This window comes from Hypomesus transpacificus, chromosome 15 (genome assembly GCF_021917145.1).
Source record: "Hypomesus transpacificus isolate Combined female chromosome 15, fHypTra1, whole genome shotgun sequence".
Classification (NCBI taxonomy): Eukaryota; Metazoa; Chordata; class Actinopteri; order Osmeriformes; family Osmeridae; genus Hypomesus; species Hypomesus transpacificus.
In genome coordinates this window covers 5,613,120-5,629,481 of record NC_061074.1, presented here as the reverse complement: position 1 = coordinate 5,629,481, position 16,362 = coordinate 5,613,120, and the positions used below count along the sequence as shown (strand labels likewise).

Genomic DNA, 16,362 nt, shown 5'->3' with positions numbered 1-16,362 from the left:
AACATGAACTGAACAGATTTATGCGCTTTCTGGTCAACAGCGCATCCACGTGGAATCACGCGGCATAAGGTTTGGGAAAATAAGACAGTTGAGATAACAAATTTACTAGTTTTCAACAGGCATTTTGTCAATGTGGCATTGATAACAAAATGTGGCAATGGAAATTGCAACTTCGAAACAATATAAAAACAGTCTCAATCTCTTTTGAATTTAGTTTTTATTTCATCAATGTTTTGAAGTCTGTTGATGTTTGAATCTCATTACTGTAACATCCCAAGTACCAGGTTTGTTTTTAAATGTGTGATGTGAGTGTCGATTCAACTTAATTAACTTGAATTGCACTTACTGGTGTTTCATTTTCTTTTCATTCACATACAATTGGCAACATTTCATTATCTACAATAAATTCAATTCCATATAAAAGAAAACTTATACATACATTCTCAATACAGATCACTGACATTCATTCAGATAACACACTCTAATTTCCAATGTACAGTCCACTGACAAACATACAGGATCTCAGAAATCCAAACAATGGTGAACAATGACATCTCTCCCATACCCTTTTAGATTATGGCTTTGCCAAATTGCTGATACTGGGTTGTGTTTGTGTGTGTGGTTATGGAGCTATGAGGCAGGTTTAAGAGGTTTCCCCCTAATTGGCCAGTTTTGATGGAAACTTGGTTTACCTATTCTGTAAAAAAAATGATAGCAGGAGAGTGAAACCACAGTTTTTTTCTGAGCAGATATTTATTCAGACTTTTCCTACTCCAAAAACTCACCGATAGAGAGGCTCCATTAAAAAGGCTCCTTAGATGTACAATATGGATTAATGTATATTTTGACAGATTAATGTATGGCTGTATCAAGAATAATCTGAATAGACATTGACCACCGAAGGGTTAAACACACCTTTGAATCAGTGTGAAAAGTATTCAATTCAAACAGACACAAAACAAATGAGCATGATAAAAAGAAAGTAAGAAAACGGAAAAAATCTCAAACTACATATGTAATTGAAAAGTATGTGGGTATCCAAACATAAATGATAAGTAACAAACAGTATCTATTTTGAGATATGAATTCATTCCAATGAAGCAGAGATGGGTATAACACATTGATACCCTCTCAGACAGAGGAGTCATGCCTAGAGAGAATCATCCTTGCATCTTTGGGTGCTTGCCCTCACCACTGAAATAGTTAATGTACAGTCAGCACTATGCATAGAGGGCCTTAGACTGCATTCTACAGGTTAAGCTTCACAAAAGATCCTTACGATTATCTTCAGACCATTTTGAAAAGGTAGACTCAGCAATATGTCATTACCAAAAATGGCACTCAGTGAGTCAACAACAAGCTGCTTAACCTACAGTCAGTTTCATCAGGTGTAATTCAAAGCAGGACACATTAGCAATATGCCCACTGGTAATGAAACAAGGAAACAACATATCTTATGTCTAAGTGCCCCTATCCCTAGGTAAGATGTCACAGTGGTGAGGCTAGCTTTTATGTCCACAGACAAAAGAGGCTCTTAGTGCAATGACACATTTAGGAAACTCAACAATGGATGTTTTCAGACTTTGTGAATCAGTTTAGGCGCTTAATTGACCCCAGAACCCCGACCCCACGGTTAGTCTACACTTGATTTTAGCCAAAAGGGTGCCTGAGGTTATCATCCATTTGTCCTCTGATCAGAAAATAGTGCATTTTTTTAATAAAGATCTCCGAACCCAACCACCAGCGAATCCTGTTCTACTGCTACTGATGTCTTTTCATGCCACCTGAGTATCTGGATGGATCGATTTAAATCTAGAATAAAAAGTCTAGAATCCACTACATTTCTAGTTTCCTACACACCACCCATGGACTCCAAACGGAGAGGGGTGTGTCTAACTCTGTCAAGGCACAGGGTTTGATTCTTCCTCTGGAAAGGAACAAGACTGTGGCAACACTGATTCTGTTGATTACTGTTTGACATTTCAGTGGGCATTACAGATCAGTTGGTTCATTTGTACTAGTTAGAAGTAGTACTTAATAAATACATGGACAGGATTGAGCTGGATAAGTTGCAGTGCTTTGTTTAACTGTGTGTTAGTGTGTGTTAATATAAGTAGAATTCATATCTGAGTGCTCAAAAGAGTTGTGCAGCTCTATCAGATTACCAGTACCATGGACAGAGCTAAGCAGTAGTTCATTTGGATGATTCATCTTGGACATCATCCAGAGAGGACGGTTATAGTCTACAAAAGATCCTCGGAGACCAAGGGCATATCTCGGAGGAGGACAGACCAAGGCCACATTGGCCCAAACAACCCACCCACCCAGCTTCCCTCTCTCCTTCCTCTTGTCCACTAGGGCAGCACCACAGGGCACAAAACCGACCAGCCGGTTGGTAAGAGAGAGGGGGGCAGCGCTACAGCACTGTACTGAAAGCTGTATGTGTGTGGGGGGGGGGGGGTCAAGCGCGAGCGCTCTCAGAGTTTGTTGGCGTAAAGCGTGTCTTCATCACTCTCGCTTTCGTCTTGGAACTCGTGGGAGAGCAGGGACTTCTTGGAGCCCATGGAGGTGAGGTGGATCTCGTCCTCGTAGTCGTCACGGTGCTGACGCAGGCGGTGGAAGCCGTCCTTCTGCCTGTTGGACTTGGCCGAGCAGACGCACCAGATGATGCAGGCCGTCACCACCAGGGCGGTCATGGAGGCCGCTGAGAGGAAAGGAGAGGGATAGAAGGAAGGGAGACGGGCAAAAGGGTGATGGTCAAACCAGAGGTGAAAACACACGGAGAGACAGAGACACAGGAAAAAAGTGGTCAGTCACAATAACATAGACTCAGCATAAGAAATTTCAAGCGGTCTTAGAGACGAATAAATTGGCTGCCCCCCCCCTCCATGCTCACCAGCAGTGGCCACCACAAACTCCCTGGGCAGGCCAAAGATGTGGTTGTCCGTGTCAAACTCAATGTTGATGGAAACGGCGGCTTCATATGATGAGACCACCACCTGCAACAACAAGACTTCTTACATGACCTTTCAAACAAAAAGACGTGACATGATATAAAGCCATTTTCGAAATGAAAATTAATCTATTGGATCCTAATTGGGCAATATTTATGATACATGTAAATAAATGTACTGTATTTACCAAAACTAGACACAAATGCACACCTCCACACACTCTCTCACACCCTACCTCTTGCCGCTGCTGTTGGTAGCCGTCCGCCACAGCCTCTATGTTGTGGTTTCCAGGGGCCAGCAGGGCATGGAAGAAGCCCCCCGCTAAAGTGAAGACCCTGACCCCCCCATTCAGCACAATCATGGCTCCTTCAATGTACTTTCCGCTTTTATCCGTCACTACGCCACGCACCCCTTTATGGACCTACAGGAGGGAGTGGATTGTATCAGATAATGACATCATCAATCTTCTATTTGAATGGATAAGAGCGTCTGCTAAATGACTAAATGTAAATGTACATGAATGCAAATGATTCTTTGCCAGATCAAAAAGACAATAGAAAGAAGTAGGTTGAATATGTATCATTAAGTGTGCACCTAAGCTGATTTCTCCTGCACAGAGGTCAGAAGTCATGGGGTTGGTATACTAACCTCCACCAGCATGCTGAGCAGAGCCTTCTTGTTCTCTGCCCAGAGTGTGGGCAGCTGCTCTGCTGGAGGGAACAGGCAGCAGCCTGTATATACAGTGATCTCTGGACAGTGGCCAAAGTCCACACTGAAGTCCTGGAAAAGAAGACGGCACGCACAATGGAGAACAATAAATATAAATTGTACACCAACGCCCATATGACACAAGCAGGAGTCTAGTCAAGTGAGGTCTTGTGCTGTTCCTTAAATCAACCAGCAGATGGCATAATGAAGAACTCAAGTCAAGTGAAGTAAATACCTTCATACTGCCCATGTGGCTTTGCCTTTCTGCTGCCCTGAGAACTCCGTCTGGGATATTCCCCACTGGAGAAAGGGGGAGAGAATCATATGAAGGGGGAGAGAGAGACACAAAGAAGGAGAGAATTAGAATGATCAGTGGGGCCATGGTGGTGATGTCATTTCCTTTTGGGAAATAGTATTGTACCACCGCTACATACTCTGGCTGTTGCTTGGACATCTGGAGTCCCCTAGGTGCATTCTAGGATGGTTGCTGGCATAGACATTGGCCAAGTACTTCAAAGTTTCTTCATTTTCCACTGCAATGGAAAGAATGAGAAATATAAACAAATACAGTACATAGTAAGAAGAGTGCCCAGAGTACATCATACCACTGTACTAAGACAGCATTTAATAATATAATTAATAGGTTACATCATATTTAAAGAGCAATGCATGACACTTTATTCAGTTCATTCTAGTTTGTGGACAAAACATATTTAACAGACTTACACAATAATGTTCACCATTCAAGCAATTATTGTGCCATTTACAGCTGTTTTATGTCCACTCCAGTTCAGTGTTCATACCTGGCTGTACGGGCTTGTCGTAGGGATATGTGACCAGCAGGGAGCCTCCGTCCAAGGCTACAGACAGAGAGTAGCCTCTCTCCTGGATCAGGTCCATCACAGCCCGGCTCTCAGGCTGGGCCTCCACCACGCGCTGGGAGGCATTACCTGCAGCAGCAACACACATACAGGCCTTAGGGTGAAGTCAACTAGACACTTTGAGTGAGAACCGAGGTAGATACAGGCTCACACACACACACACACACACACACACACACACACACACACACACACACCCACAGGGGAGCACATTAACATGCAAACACACTAACACACAGACATGTGCAAGTATACACATACCAAAGAAGTCTGTGTCCAGGTCTTTTCCATGAGCATTGGTCATGCCCTTGGTGGATGTGCACTCTTTCTCCTTGGCCAACTCTCGCCCGTCGGGGTTGATGGAGGGAAGGATGACAATGCGAGTCTCGTTTACCAACTAAAAAGAGGCACAGTTTCCCCAATAAACGTTTAAATAACTCAATGTGGACCAATGAGGATACTGCAAAATATCAGGATGTTTTTGGATTCTGACTACTCTTGTTGTCAGTCAGTGTGAAGCCGGTGTCCTAACATTTCACCCTACCCGTCAGATTGTCCTAACAGGGTTAACTGTTCATGCGCACAGCAAGGTTGAGGTTAGCCCTCTCATCTTGCAATACAGTTGGAAAATCTGACACGGTAGGACAAATTGACAAAACAACGGCTGTAAACACAGGTGAAAACAGATGCTGAGGTGTGTCTGTCTTACCCGGGTGATAGCTGGGTTCTTGCCATAGTTGATGCAGAGGAAGGCAGCAAACTCTAGCAGCAGCTCTGTGCCTACTGGAGCATTGCCATGGATACCACCAACAAAGCGGATCTTGGGCTTGGCTGGTTCTGGCTCATCGGGCCTGTTGGAGATCTCCAGGGCCCAGATGGTTCTATACTCCACGCTCTGGCCCAAACTAGAAGGGAGATGTGAATTAGCTATCGTTTTTTTTACATTTCTTATAACCTTTTAATCCAAGTTATATTCAAGTGGTCAATATTTCAAATAGGGGATATTTAGTTCCACCCTAAAATAAAATAGTTTTACAAACTTACACATACATTTAGTAAAAACAAAGATTTAAAGTGAAAGACAAGTATCCACAGTAAAATGCAAAGGTAAATATCAAATCAATAAATGTTTGCCCAGCCATGGTGCAACATCCTGCATAAGGCAAACACAAATGATCTAAGCTGGTCATTGACCTTCAGTCTGAAAGTGACAGCACTCAGCACAGTACAGTGCAGCATGTGTGCTTTGTGGTTTCTTTAAGTACATACAGTACATTGCTGTAAAGTGGGCTGAAGGTTCAACGTTTAACAGTGATAGGGGTTGGAGGTTGAGGTGCAGATACACAACAAATGAAAGGAAGACCGAGAGGAAAGGGTTTACGTGTTCGGGGTCAGGGTTGTGTTTGATTCTTATGAATGGTGGCCTTCAGGGAGGTGAGAGGTTAAAGGTCAAGAGTCAAGGCTCACTGTACCTGCGCAGGGAGGTGATGTTGGGGAAGTTGAGCTTGAGCCCTCGCAGGAACTCGGAAATCTCCTTGTAATGTCTGTAGCGGAAGCTGCTCTCGGTGGACGTGCTCCTGACCAGCTGCTCCAGGCCCTGGCCCAGCGACAGGTCCTTGATGAAGCTCTGGAACTGCTCCTCCAACGGGTTCTGGGTGGCCGGCGGGCCCTTAGGGACCAGGCCCTTGGTCTCGGAGTGTACGCGTGTCAGACGGAACTCCACTTTTTCCACACTCTGCTCTGGCACTGTGGCATAGATCCTTACTGGTGTATATCTAGGATGGGATGAGGGGGAGGTCACTAACTGAGCAGATGAGGGACAAGGTCTTTCCCAATATTCTGTTTGTCACACATGTAGTGTTGTTCTTAAGCTTGTTGCTATTAAATGTTCACTAACTATTCGCTAAGTCACTTGGAAATCTAATTTGCATACAGAACTAAGTCATCAGTACTCACGGCACAAATACATTCTTATCTATTTCTCTCACCCTCGTGCAGATGCAGTCAGATGGTACGTTCCAGGGACCAGCAGTCTCCAGTACTCTCCAGACTGTGTGGTGGTGATGTCGTGGTTGATCTCCTCTACTGTGATGGTGGCATTGGGGATCCCAGTTCCATCTTTGATGTCTATCACCATGCCCTTTACTCCCCTGTGGACCTGCGCGCGTGCACACACACAAACACTTCAAATGAGTACATCACATTCATTTGAATCTATGGTAGGTCATTGAATGATAGTATGTGTGAATGAGTGTTTGAAAGTAGACCTCGTGGATGAACTGGAGTAAGGCTCTACGGTTCTGATCCCAGTAGGAGGGCAGGTCCTTGGCCCAAGGGTACTTGATACAACCCAGTTCAATTGTCACTTCAAAGCAGTTGGTGTTCAGGTAGTTCCAGTCCTGCATACCACCTGAAGAGGTCATAGAGAGAGATTCACACACTAGTCAATAACATCTGCCTACATTACCCAAAGCATAGATGGTACACCGTCTCTAAGGCATCAGATATTCATCTGCACACCAATATTATCTGATTATATTGGAGAACATACCAGGGACATTGTACCAGTGGGCGCCATTGGTGATGCCATCCTGAAAAAACTCATCTGGATACAGGTCTGTGCAAGGGTACCCTTTGATCATAAGAGGGTTCTCCTACACACACACAAACACACACATTTTAGAACTGCAGACTGCACTTTCTAGTGCTCTGGGATACCGGCTAACGTTTCGGGCTGAAAGGCATGCATAAATCCCACCTGCGATCTGACAGCGTTTTGAATCATTTGAACAAGCTGTGAAAATCCACTGACCTGAGAGTATGCCTTGGACACCTGTCTGAAGACCATGTCATCCGGACTCTTGCTGTACTCTGTGAGGCCCTTCTTGTCATCGTCATACGGGTAGTTGACCACCAAAGACCCTGTGACAGGAAAAAGGAAAGGACACTCAAGTGTTGTCAACTGTGCTGGGATGAGTGTCCATTGTGTCCACTGTAAGCTAACACAGCACATCAAAAAGTATTATTGTACAACAACTTTCAACTCCTTTCAAGTAGGTCTTAATTAGAGGAATATACACCAGTCTAAAGTTTGGGAAAATGTGTCCAAACGTTTGACTGGTACTGTATATATAATATATTTCTGTTTAAAGTGGTTACCAGCTAATACGATGCTAAACTGCTAAGCCAGGCCAGCTCATCTTGCCACAGAAGCTACATTGGCTACGATGTAAAGGATGGTTGAGCTAAAGGCTAACCTCCATGAAGGTTGGCTGAGAGGACAAACGGGATGCTCCTCAACCAGTTCATCACAGCGATGGTCTCTGGTTGTCTGGGGTCGGTGATGGTGGCAAACTGGTCTGGAAAGTTTCGGTTCAGGTCAAAATTGTTGCTGTTGTTGCGTCCTCTGTACCCTCTGTCATCCCCTGTGTATAGAAGAAGAATGCTGTGACATTGCTCGGAAAATAAGGTCTCTCTTTAACAATATGCTAGTTCTTTAACAATTAATTTATGCAAAGAACAGTTTGAACTGTCTGTACAGAAAATGCCAGAGAGACTGCAGATTTGAATCCCTTAGATAATAATTTGACCATCTTTGGACCCCACCTACAACTGCATGTAGAGAAAGCACTATAAAAGCACACAAGAAAATAGCGTCTTTGAGTGTCCTCTCCTACCTTCCCTAGCCACTTCATAACCGTCCGGGTTCATCGAAGGCATGATGTGGATGCGTGTGTTATTGACCAGTTCGGTGACCTCGGGGTCATTGCCATAGTTACGGCACAGATACTCAATGAGGTTGAGGAGCAGCTCACGGCCCACCACTTCGTTGCCATGCATGTTGCCGATGTACTTGAACTCTGGTTTACCTGATGGGGGGGGGGGGGGGGGGGGGGGGGGGGGGGGGGGGGGGTTAAGAGATAAAGTAATAGCAGTGAAAGGCAATTTGGAGCAGTTAAGCTCCATGAACTATTCAGTCCTTATTATTTTATTGCAGTGATTGTCATGTGTTTCAGAAAAAAGGGCTTTGAGCTAACTTGCTAGAAGATAAGCCGGCAAAATACAATGTTAAGAGGCAGGATTATTGAACTAAAGAAACCAAAGCCGAAAAATTCCTTAAGAACCAGTGATTTTAAGGGCTTCAATTTTAGCTGGCAGCTATTTATCAGTAAAGATAAAATCCATACCTTGCATGTGGATGCCTGGGTTGTTTGATATCTCCATGACAAAAAGCTCACGGCCCTCCACAGACTTGCCAATGGTGTACAGGCGGGCTATGGAGGGGAACTCGTTGCTGTACTTCCTCAGGAAAAGCTCCATGTCGCTGTAGCCATGGTGGCGGAAATCCTGGGGCTGGATTGGCTGGTGTTCCGGCTGGGTTGTGGCGCCTGTGGTCTCACTTCCCCCGGAGCCCTCCCTAGACTGGGTGGTGTCATTAGAGGTCTTGAGGGTGGCGGTCGTGTCGGGAGAAGGAGTTGAAATAGGAGTGGTAATGGCGGGCGTAGAAGGCACAATTATGCCACCTATGGGTGCCTTCACCAATGGTGCCAGGGTGAAGTTGAGCTCCGTGGCCTTGTCCTTAACTACTTGGATACCCGACACAGTCATGCGTGTATACCTGTTGGCAAAGTCTGCAAATTGAACTCCTAATTCATCATTTTAAACCCTTTGTATTTCACAAGGAAGTCTTACGACAGAGTAAAAAACAAACAAAATAATTATATTAATAAGATATACAATACTAAGTGCAAGGTCCATTGAAAGAATGTAAAGATCCCATGACATGCTGTTTTTGGATGCTTTTATATAGGCCTTAGAGGTCCCCTAATACTGTATCTGAAGTCTCTTTCCCAAAATTCAGCCTTGGTGCAGAATTACAGCCACTACGAGCAGTCCCACAATGAGCTTTCCTCAGAACGAGCTGTTTCAGTATCTGTTGCTTTAAATGCTAATGAGGAAGAGAGAGGCGGCACCATGCGCCAATGGTTACAGTGGATGTATCGCAATGGCTCGTAGCCCCGTTGCTGTACGATGCCTCAAATTTGCCCATTCTCATCTGATCACCCTGGTTTGCAGAGGTGCACACTCATAGTCATTTCAATGAGGGGAAAGGTGGATATCGGGCACGCCATAACACCAACAGCAGAACAGTTATCCAAATAACAAAGAAGTGCACAACCCTCGCGTTACAGTGTGTGTATTCACACACATTCTTGATGCTATTTACCTTTACATTAGCAACAGTAACTGAGCTGTTAGCTGCAGAGGTAATTTTACAGACACATTCTGAAGGTGACATTCTGACATGATGAAGGGTAGCAAGCTAGGTAACCATATACAGTAAAGCAACAACATGAGCGTTAGTTGACTTACTTATCCGAGGTTTGTAGCCAGACCAAGGAGAGTTGGTACTGATCCAGAATTTAATTTTAGACGGTCAGCAAGGCCAGCTTTGCATTGGCCCAAGTTGAGGAAACAGTCGTGGCTGAAATGTTTGGCGCAGACATACAAAACTTTGGGGAAGTTGTGTCGGCGCATTTCCAGAGAAAATACAATTAAGACACTGGTTCAGATGAAGGAACTGTAAAAAGACTTGTTTTCATTTGTACATCCAAACACTGAGGAACTGTTATGCTTCGTTCGTTTGCAAGCCATGGTGTCTCTCGAGGAAAAAATGATATTGCACTTGCATGGTCGTAGCTCAGATTCTCATGGGCAGGCCAGAGAAAGGGGAGGTAACCTTCCTCCTTGTGACGTCATAAGGAGAGGATTTTAAAAACCGAGCGTTTCAGCTTTCATTTTCACAAAGGCAGAGAAGAATACCCAGGGCTTGGTTTACACCTTTCAAAATTTCTAGCCAATGGGGGACCAAAGGCAGACTAGGGGAACTAATATTAATATTAAATAACCTCCTAAATGAAGTTTTCATGTCATGGGAACTTTAAATTAAATCAATGTTCTTCCTCATTCTTTTTTTCTCTCACAAAAGTGGTCTGGCGTAGCTGTAACAGGAAATGTACAGACTTCCCTTACCCTGGGGCAATGGCAGAGATGTTGTAGGTACCGGGGAGAACGAGGCGGTAGTAGTCACCAAACTGGCCCGTTGTCAAGTTGTGGTTGATGCCTGCCACCATGATACTGACACCAGATAGAGCTGTGCCGTTGGTGGCTTCCCTAACAAATCCCTTTACTCCAATGTGAACCTACGAACAATCAGCAAGTCCCAATCAGCATTTTGGATGATTAAATAAATGTCTCAATCATCAATAAAGAGAAAATATATACACAATCATTGAAGTTCAGGGTCAAAGTTCAACAATATGAGAGTAACGGGACATGTTTTAAAGTTTGGGAACTGAACATAATATATGCCTGTGGAACAGGCCCTGATGATGTAGACCAGTTCACACACATGACAAGGTCCTACCTTCTCCATGTAGGCCAGGAGAGCCTCTCTGTTGTTGTCCCACTCCTTCCTCAGCTCAGAAGCCATGGGGTATTTACAGCAGCTCAGCTCCATGGTGATCTCCAGACAGTTCCCATGTAAGTAGTTAAAGTCCTGCATCCCCCCTGAAAAGGTGCATTACAGCATTTTATAATCAGCTAAATGTTTCAGTGTAAAAATGCTTTTGTAATATACCAGGAGGCAGAGCCAGCTTTAGGTTGGCGGAGGGAAAGACAAATCGAGTTATTTGTTGTTTCTAAGCACTTTTGTGAGACTGTAGTAGACTGAGAAACAACATTTATTATTGCATTTAATATCATTTTTTGTTTTATGTTGTGGCTACTTGCAAGACTGTTCCTTGATTCTAACCCCAAATACTGCAGAACTAGGCGCACTACTGACCCTTGATCAATTGCTGTGCTTTCCATATGCACTATTTGTATGCTGCTTTGGATAAAAAGCATATTCTAAATGAATAAAATGTATTTACGTCAAAAGGAGGCTTTTTTAATGTCCCCTCCCTTCCCTTGTCATGAAAACTGCCCTTCCGTCCAGTGCTAAAGAGGAGTGGAGAAGTGTAGACACCAGATGTGTCAAAGCAGGCTGTGGTCAGCCTTGCACCAAGGCCTTCCAGAAGAATGTGTTTGTTGTGGCAGAGAGCCACCTGCTGCCTGCTCTCTGGGCTCCTTCACCACCCACCCACCCCCAGCCAGCTGCCCCTGGAGGGTTGCCATGGTTGGGCCGCAGGGTGGACGCTGGAACCTCCAACCCACCCACAAAGGCTACACATAGCTCTCTCTCTCTTTCTCACACACACACCATTTGAGCCAAGTCAGTCGGACGTTTTTCCACAAATCAATGGCACAAACCTACAGTCTCCTTCTTGCATACACACATTGTGTGCAAAGGCTTGAGCTACAACTAAATAAAAATCCTTGCCAAAAATGCCAACTTACATTAGCTGGTATCAACTGGCACCATGGCAAGATGATAAGCAGGTGAGTCACAAAACCATTGGGCGCAAAGACTGCTAATATGTCTAACATCTGAAAACTTTGGCAAAATGATGCATCACCCAAATGCAAGGATTCCGATCTAAGACATTTTGCTACAGTGGTGGCGGTGCACTCAGAGCTTCATCCACTGTAATTACTCACCAGGCACTAGCTAAAAAGTAATCTTCATTAAGATTACTTTAATCCAGGGGGTTTAATATATTTAGGCAGCTCACACACAGAGGGAGAAGATCTATTAGATTGTGGATAGTCAAGCCCACAAAAACGTAGCAGAATGTCTGCTTAAGACTGAGGTAGTGATAAACTTGTGTCCTCAAATAAGGACTGAAACACAAATACTTTCTATTGAAAGACTAGAAACATCAGACTTATTCTTTAGTGCTTGACAGGAAATGTCTCGATGGTTGCTGAAAACTTTGGCTTCATGCTGTTAGCCAATTGTGTGGATGTTAGTCTTTTTGTGCAAAGCTGCAGGCAGAACAGATGAACAGGGTAGTGCCCTCTAAGCCTTGGTGTGTGTAAGTGTCTGTATTAGTGGGCATCTGTGTATGTGTGCGTGACGTAGCTCTATGTGCTCATAGGATCTCGCTAGGTAAATCAAGCCTACTATCATTTCATTAAACTGTCTGTGTCTGAACATGCAAAGCAGCTGGGAGGACCAGTATAAAAAATAAAACAAAATCTACTACTCTGAAAACGGATTATATAGGCCTGACGGCGTTTTATTAAGCATTGCCATTTACAAACCCTGTGCTGATGCCAACGTGGAATCTGGCAAACACTTTGGGCGGCGGTCATATGTATTATCTCCAAAAGACATGTCTACTTTGCATAGTGCTTTTGTTGCTGAAGTCAAACTTTTACTACGTTTTAAATAAAGGGTTAGGTTTACTGTTTATTTAGGTGATGGAACGTTAATAATGTAAATGACACACACAGATCTATGGCTTTGAGCAAATATGCTCCAGATACAGGAGTCCTGGGTCTAAGCAGTCACACCCCTCCACACCCTCTTTCCAGACAGGACACAGAGACACATATCCTGTTCTCTCTAGGCCCACAGAACGCTCGCATAGGCAAAAAACTCAATTTTGAGGTACAGTACCTTAAGAAGAAAAGAAGCTAGGGTTTCACAACAAACACAAAAAGGCAGCCACGTAAGCACACACCACATTTGCCTAATCATTAGAGGGTTAGAAACACATTGAGAAAGAGGGAGAAAAGAGAGTATAGAAAAAAAGAAGGGAATTAGTGGGAGAACCTTTGTTAGCACTCTGGATGTGAGGCAAGAATGCTAAAACATCTGCAATTGTTAAAGCTTCCTCAATTAGCCTAAAGCTTTAACTGTCCAGTTTAATAGAACAAAACAAAACAAAGCTTCCACTAAACTAACTGACAATAGTTAATAAAATATGATGGATCATAGTAGATTACAAACCTTATTCAAAATTACAATGCAGCTCACTTTATCAGGAAGTAGATCCTAAACAGATCATGACGACATTCACAGTAGCAGCAATATGCTGTTAAGTTCTTCCAATTATTTTTGACCTTCCTGAGTCTTTAATTAAAGATGCGGTCAGCTAGCTAAGCCTATGTGAAAGCCTGTTTTCTTTCTTCACTTTAAGTGACAGGCTGAACGTTCAGGTTGAATGTTCTTGGTAGGGTAGTACATTTGCTACAGCTTTTCCTCCAAATCCTAGCATCGTCACAAATGTGCTGTGAATAGTTCAACACGGCGTTACTCGTTGTTTGACCCTCCTTTCCACCCCCCCCCCCCCCAACTGATCTCCCAAACAACTGCACAGTACAGTACAGTGTACCGTACCCTAGCCCACCACATTCATAGTATTGTGTGTGTGAGTCAGGTTACTGTGTGATACTCTGTACAACTGTGCCGGGGGGGTGGGAGAAGAGAAGAGACACAGAAGAGACCAAGGTGGTGTGGCCTGGCTCGTAACACACAGAAAAGAGTAACCCGAGACCCGAGGGTGTGTGGCTAACTGTCGAAGAGAGAATAGTCTTATGGTGGAAATATACATTCGGTTCAGACTGTCAACCAATATACCAAGCAGAAAGTGGTGGTTATTAAGCTTGTGGAATCAAACACTTGTATGTCATTTTACTACATACTTGACACAGAGGCCTAAAATAGACAAATACATGCCTCTAAACCAGACATCACTGTGCAGACATTACGTACTGTGAGGATGTTTCTAATTACAATAGGTCATCCCAGAAAACACCCAAAGTGTTGAAAATGTGTGAATGTAGGCCATAATCATGTGAAGTAGGCAAACACAAGGAAGAAATCGGTGTCACGTTAATTAGCCTGTTTCTATGGTAACTTGCAGCCACCCCCTACAATCTTGTTGTTTTTTTTTGTTGAAAGAAAAAAAAAGGTTAAATTGTATTGGCAACCAAGAACTTGATCTACTTTTCCCCTATTTGTGTGATTGTTGTGAAAGAGGTGATGCAGAATAAAGAGTTTCTGCAATTCAAAAGAAACCCAGCAGACTTCCTGATAATCACAGGAGGAAACAAATTGAGGGATTATCAGGTTTCCCTACCTGGCACGTCATACCACTCAGCCCCGTTGGTGATGCCATCCTTGAACATCTCGTTCAGGGTATCGGGGCATTTGGGCATACCCTTACTCATGACTGGGTTGTTTTCAGCGTAGACCCGTGCCAGGTACCTGAAGAGGTTGTCGTCGTCAGAGCGACTATACTGGCCATGGCCCTCGTGGGTGGCTGAGTCATCGAACGGGTAGCTTGCCACCACAGTGCCCCCGTGCAGATTCCCAGACAAGACAAACCTGCAGGAATGTTACAAATGCATATTGTCACATGATTCACAGGGAAACACACCATTCATTCTGTTCAAATCAGAAATATGAGCTAGGCACATAGATTAGGTTCTAATTAGACTCTCACTCATGCGTAGGCTAATGCTTAGTACCTGTTAGTCAACAGTGTCAAAGGATGGTTTACGGGAGAATCAATTGGACAATGACTAAGCCCTTGCTGTTTATTGAAGCCGGGAAAGAAACAGGATTGTTTGTTTTCTGCCAAAGAAGCAATTTTAAGATGCAGAAATAATTTCAACAATTGCTTTCAGGCAGCTGATGTTGGTAGGAGACAATCCAAACTATTGTCTGGCAACAAGTCCCCTTTGGAAAGTAAATGGAGATTCATTTGTATACTTTTCACTAAATCATTTAGATTATTTGACTGTGAGATAATTATATTAGATAGACTGTTAGCATACCGCATAACATTAGAAACAAGTAGGGGTGTACAGTTTAGTGTCTAAACTGACCTTCGACAATTAAGCAGTCTGTCTCACTTACTTTTTCTCGAGTATCCACTTTATGACTGCAGTAATTTCAGGTATTTCCTCTTGTTTTACAAGTATTTTCTGAAACTGATCAGGGAACTTTCGGTTAAGGTCATGGTTCTTCGAATTTGTACGACCACCGGCGTCTCCACTACAGTCCCCTTCTTTGGACCTTTCAAATCCGTCAGGGTTCATGCTGGGCATAATGTAGATATCCGTTCTTGTTACCAACTCCGTGATGCGTTGGTCTTCCCCATACCTTGTCAAGAGGTGTTCCACAAGGTAGACGAGAACCTGCCTTGAGATAGTTTCGTCCCCATGCATGTTCCCTACATACTTGAATTTAGGTTTCCCCGGTAGGTCAATGTTTGGGTCCTTTGTAATGCGCATCACCCACAGCTCCCTGCCCTCTACGGACTGGCCTATGCTTGACAAGTTGGCAATGTGAGCGTATTTCAAAGCCATATTCGTGAGAAGTTGTGTTAATTCCTCATAATTGTAGTACTTATTGTACGATTCCACCTCCTCTGTCGCCTTTCTCGTCCTAACCAGCCTCGCCTCTCCAACGTTCAGACATGAGAACATTGGAACAACAACAAAAAGGAGACAGCCAAAAAGTGAGACGTTCAGTTTGAGCGTTGCAAACAGATGCACCCTTCTCAGAGTCGCCATGTTATCCGTAATTTTACTTAATCAACATTCATTTTAATTTAATTAAAAAAATATGAATTTAATAGTCAATGGCAGCACTAAATTGCTAGCCTTTCGTGTCTCTCCAGCCAGCTAGCCTGCTTTTCTCCATCAACTTCCTGTAATCTTCAATAGGGCGGGGCTTCATTCTGATGTCGCCACAATCGGGGCGGGACATTGTTAAGGAAGCACAGGAATATCTGCAAAACCTGGTGAGAATATGCACTTGCGTTGAACACGTTCAATAATGGTAACGGTAACGGTAAAAAAAAATCTTGCCTTGTTCTAATTTGAATATTTATGATAGCCGAATTGAATGTGTTCAGCTA

General features: G+C 43.7%; 1 protein-coding gene across 1 annotated transcript; it reads right to left on the bottom strand.

Moving 5' to 3' along the window:
• Positions 1-200: 200 nt before the first annotated feature.
• Positions 201-16,168, bottom strand: cpda (carboxypeptidase D, a). The gene is made up of 21 exons (XM_047035599.1): positions 15,357-16,168; positions 14,575-14,822; positions 10,971-11,113; positions 10,577-10,746; positions 8,731-9,161; positions 8,221-8,412; positions 7,801-7,968; positions 7,356-7,465; positions 7,095-7,197; positions 6,811-6,953; positions 6,532-6,701; positions 6,016-6,318; positions 5,253-5,448; positions 4,805-4,940; positions 4,466-4,612; positions 4,097-4,195; positions 3,898-3,962; positions 3,603-3,734; positions 3,190-3,375; positions 2,897-2,999; positions 201-2,704 (listed from the first exon to the last, which is right to left on the bottom strand). Exons 1-21 carry the CDS (start codon positions 16,013-16,015, stop codon positions 2,478-2,480), a joined length of 4,131 nt encoding a protein of 1,376 aa, XP_046891555.1. The 5' UTR covers positions 16,016-16,168; the 3' UTR covers positions 201-2,477.
• Between the last annotated feature and the right edge of the window lie 194 nt (positions 16,169-16,362).

What these genes read in the sequence shown, in the direction of transcription:
- cpda (XM_047035599.1), bottom strand. Translation starts at nt 16,015, where the DNA reads ATGGCGACTCTGAGAAGGGTGCATCTGTTTGCAACGCTCAAACTGAAC. An exon ending in CCTGGACACAGACTTCTTTG is followed by an intron (nt 4,613 to 4,804) that starts GTATGTGTATAC and finishes TTGCTGCTGCAG; the next exon opens with GTAATGCCTCCCAGCGCGTG. An exon ending in ACCAACAGCAGCGGCAAGAG is followed by an intron (nt 3,000 to 3,189) that starts GTAGGGTGTGAG and finishes TTGTTGTTGCAG; the next exon opens with GTGGTGGTCTCATCATATGA.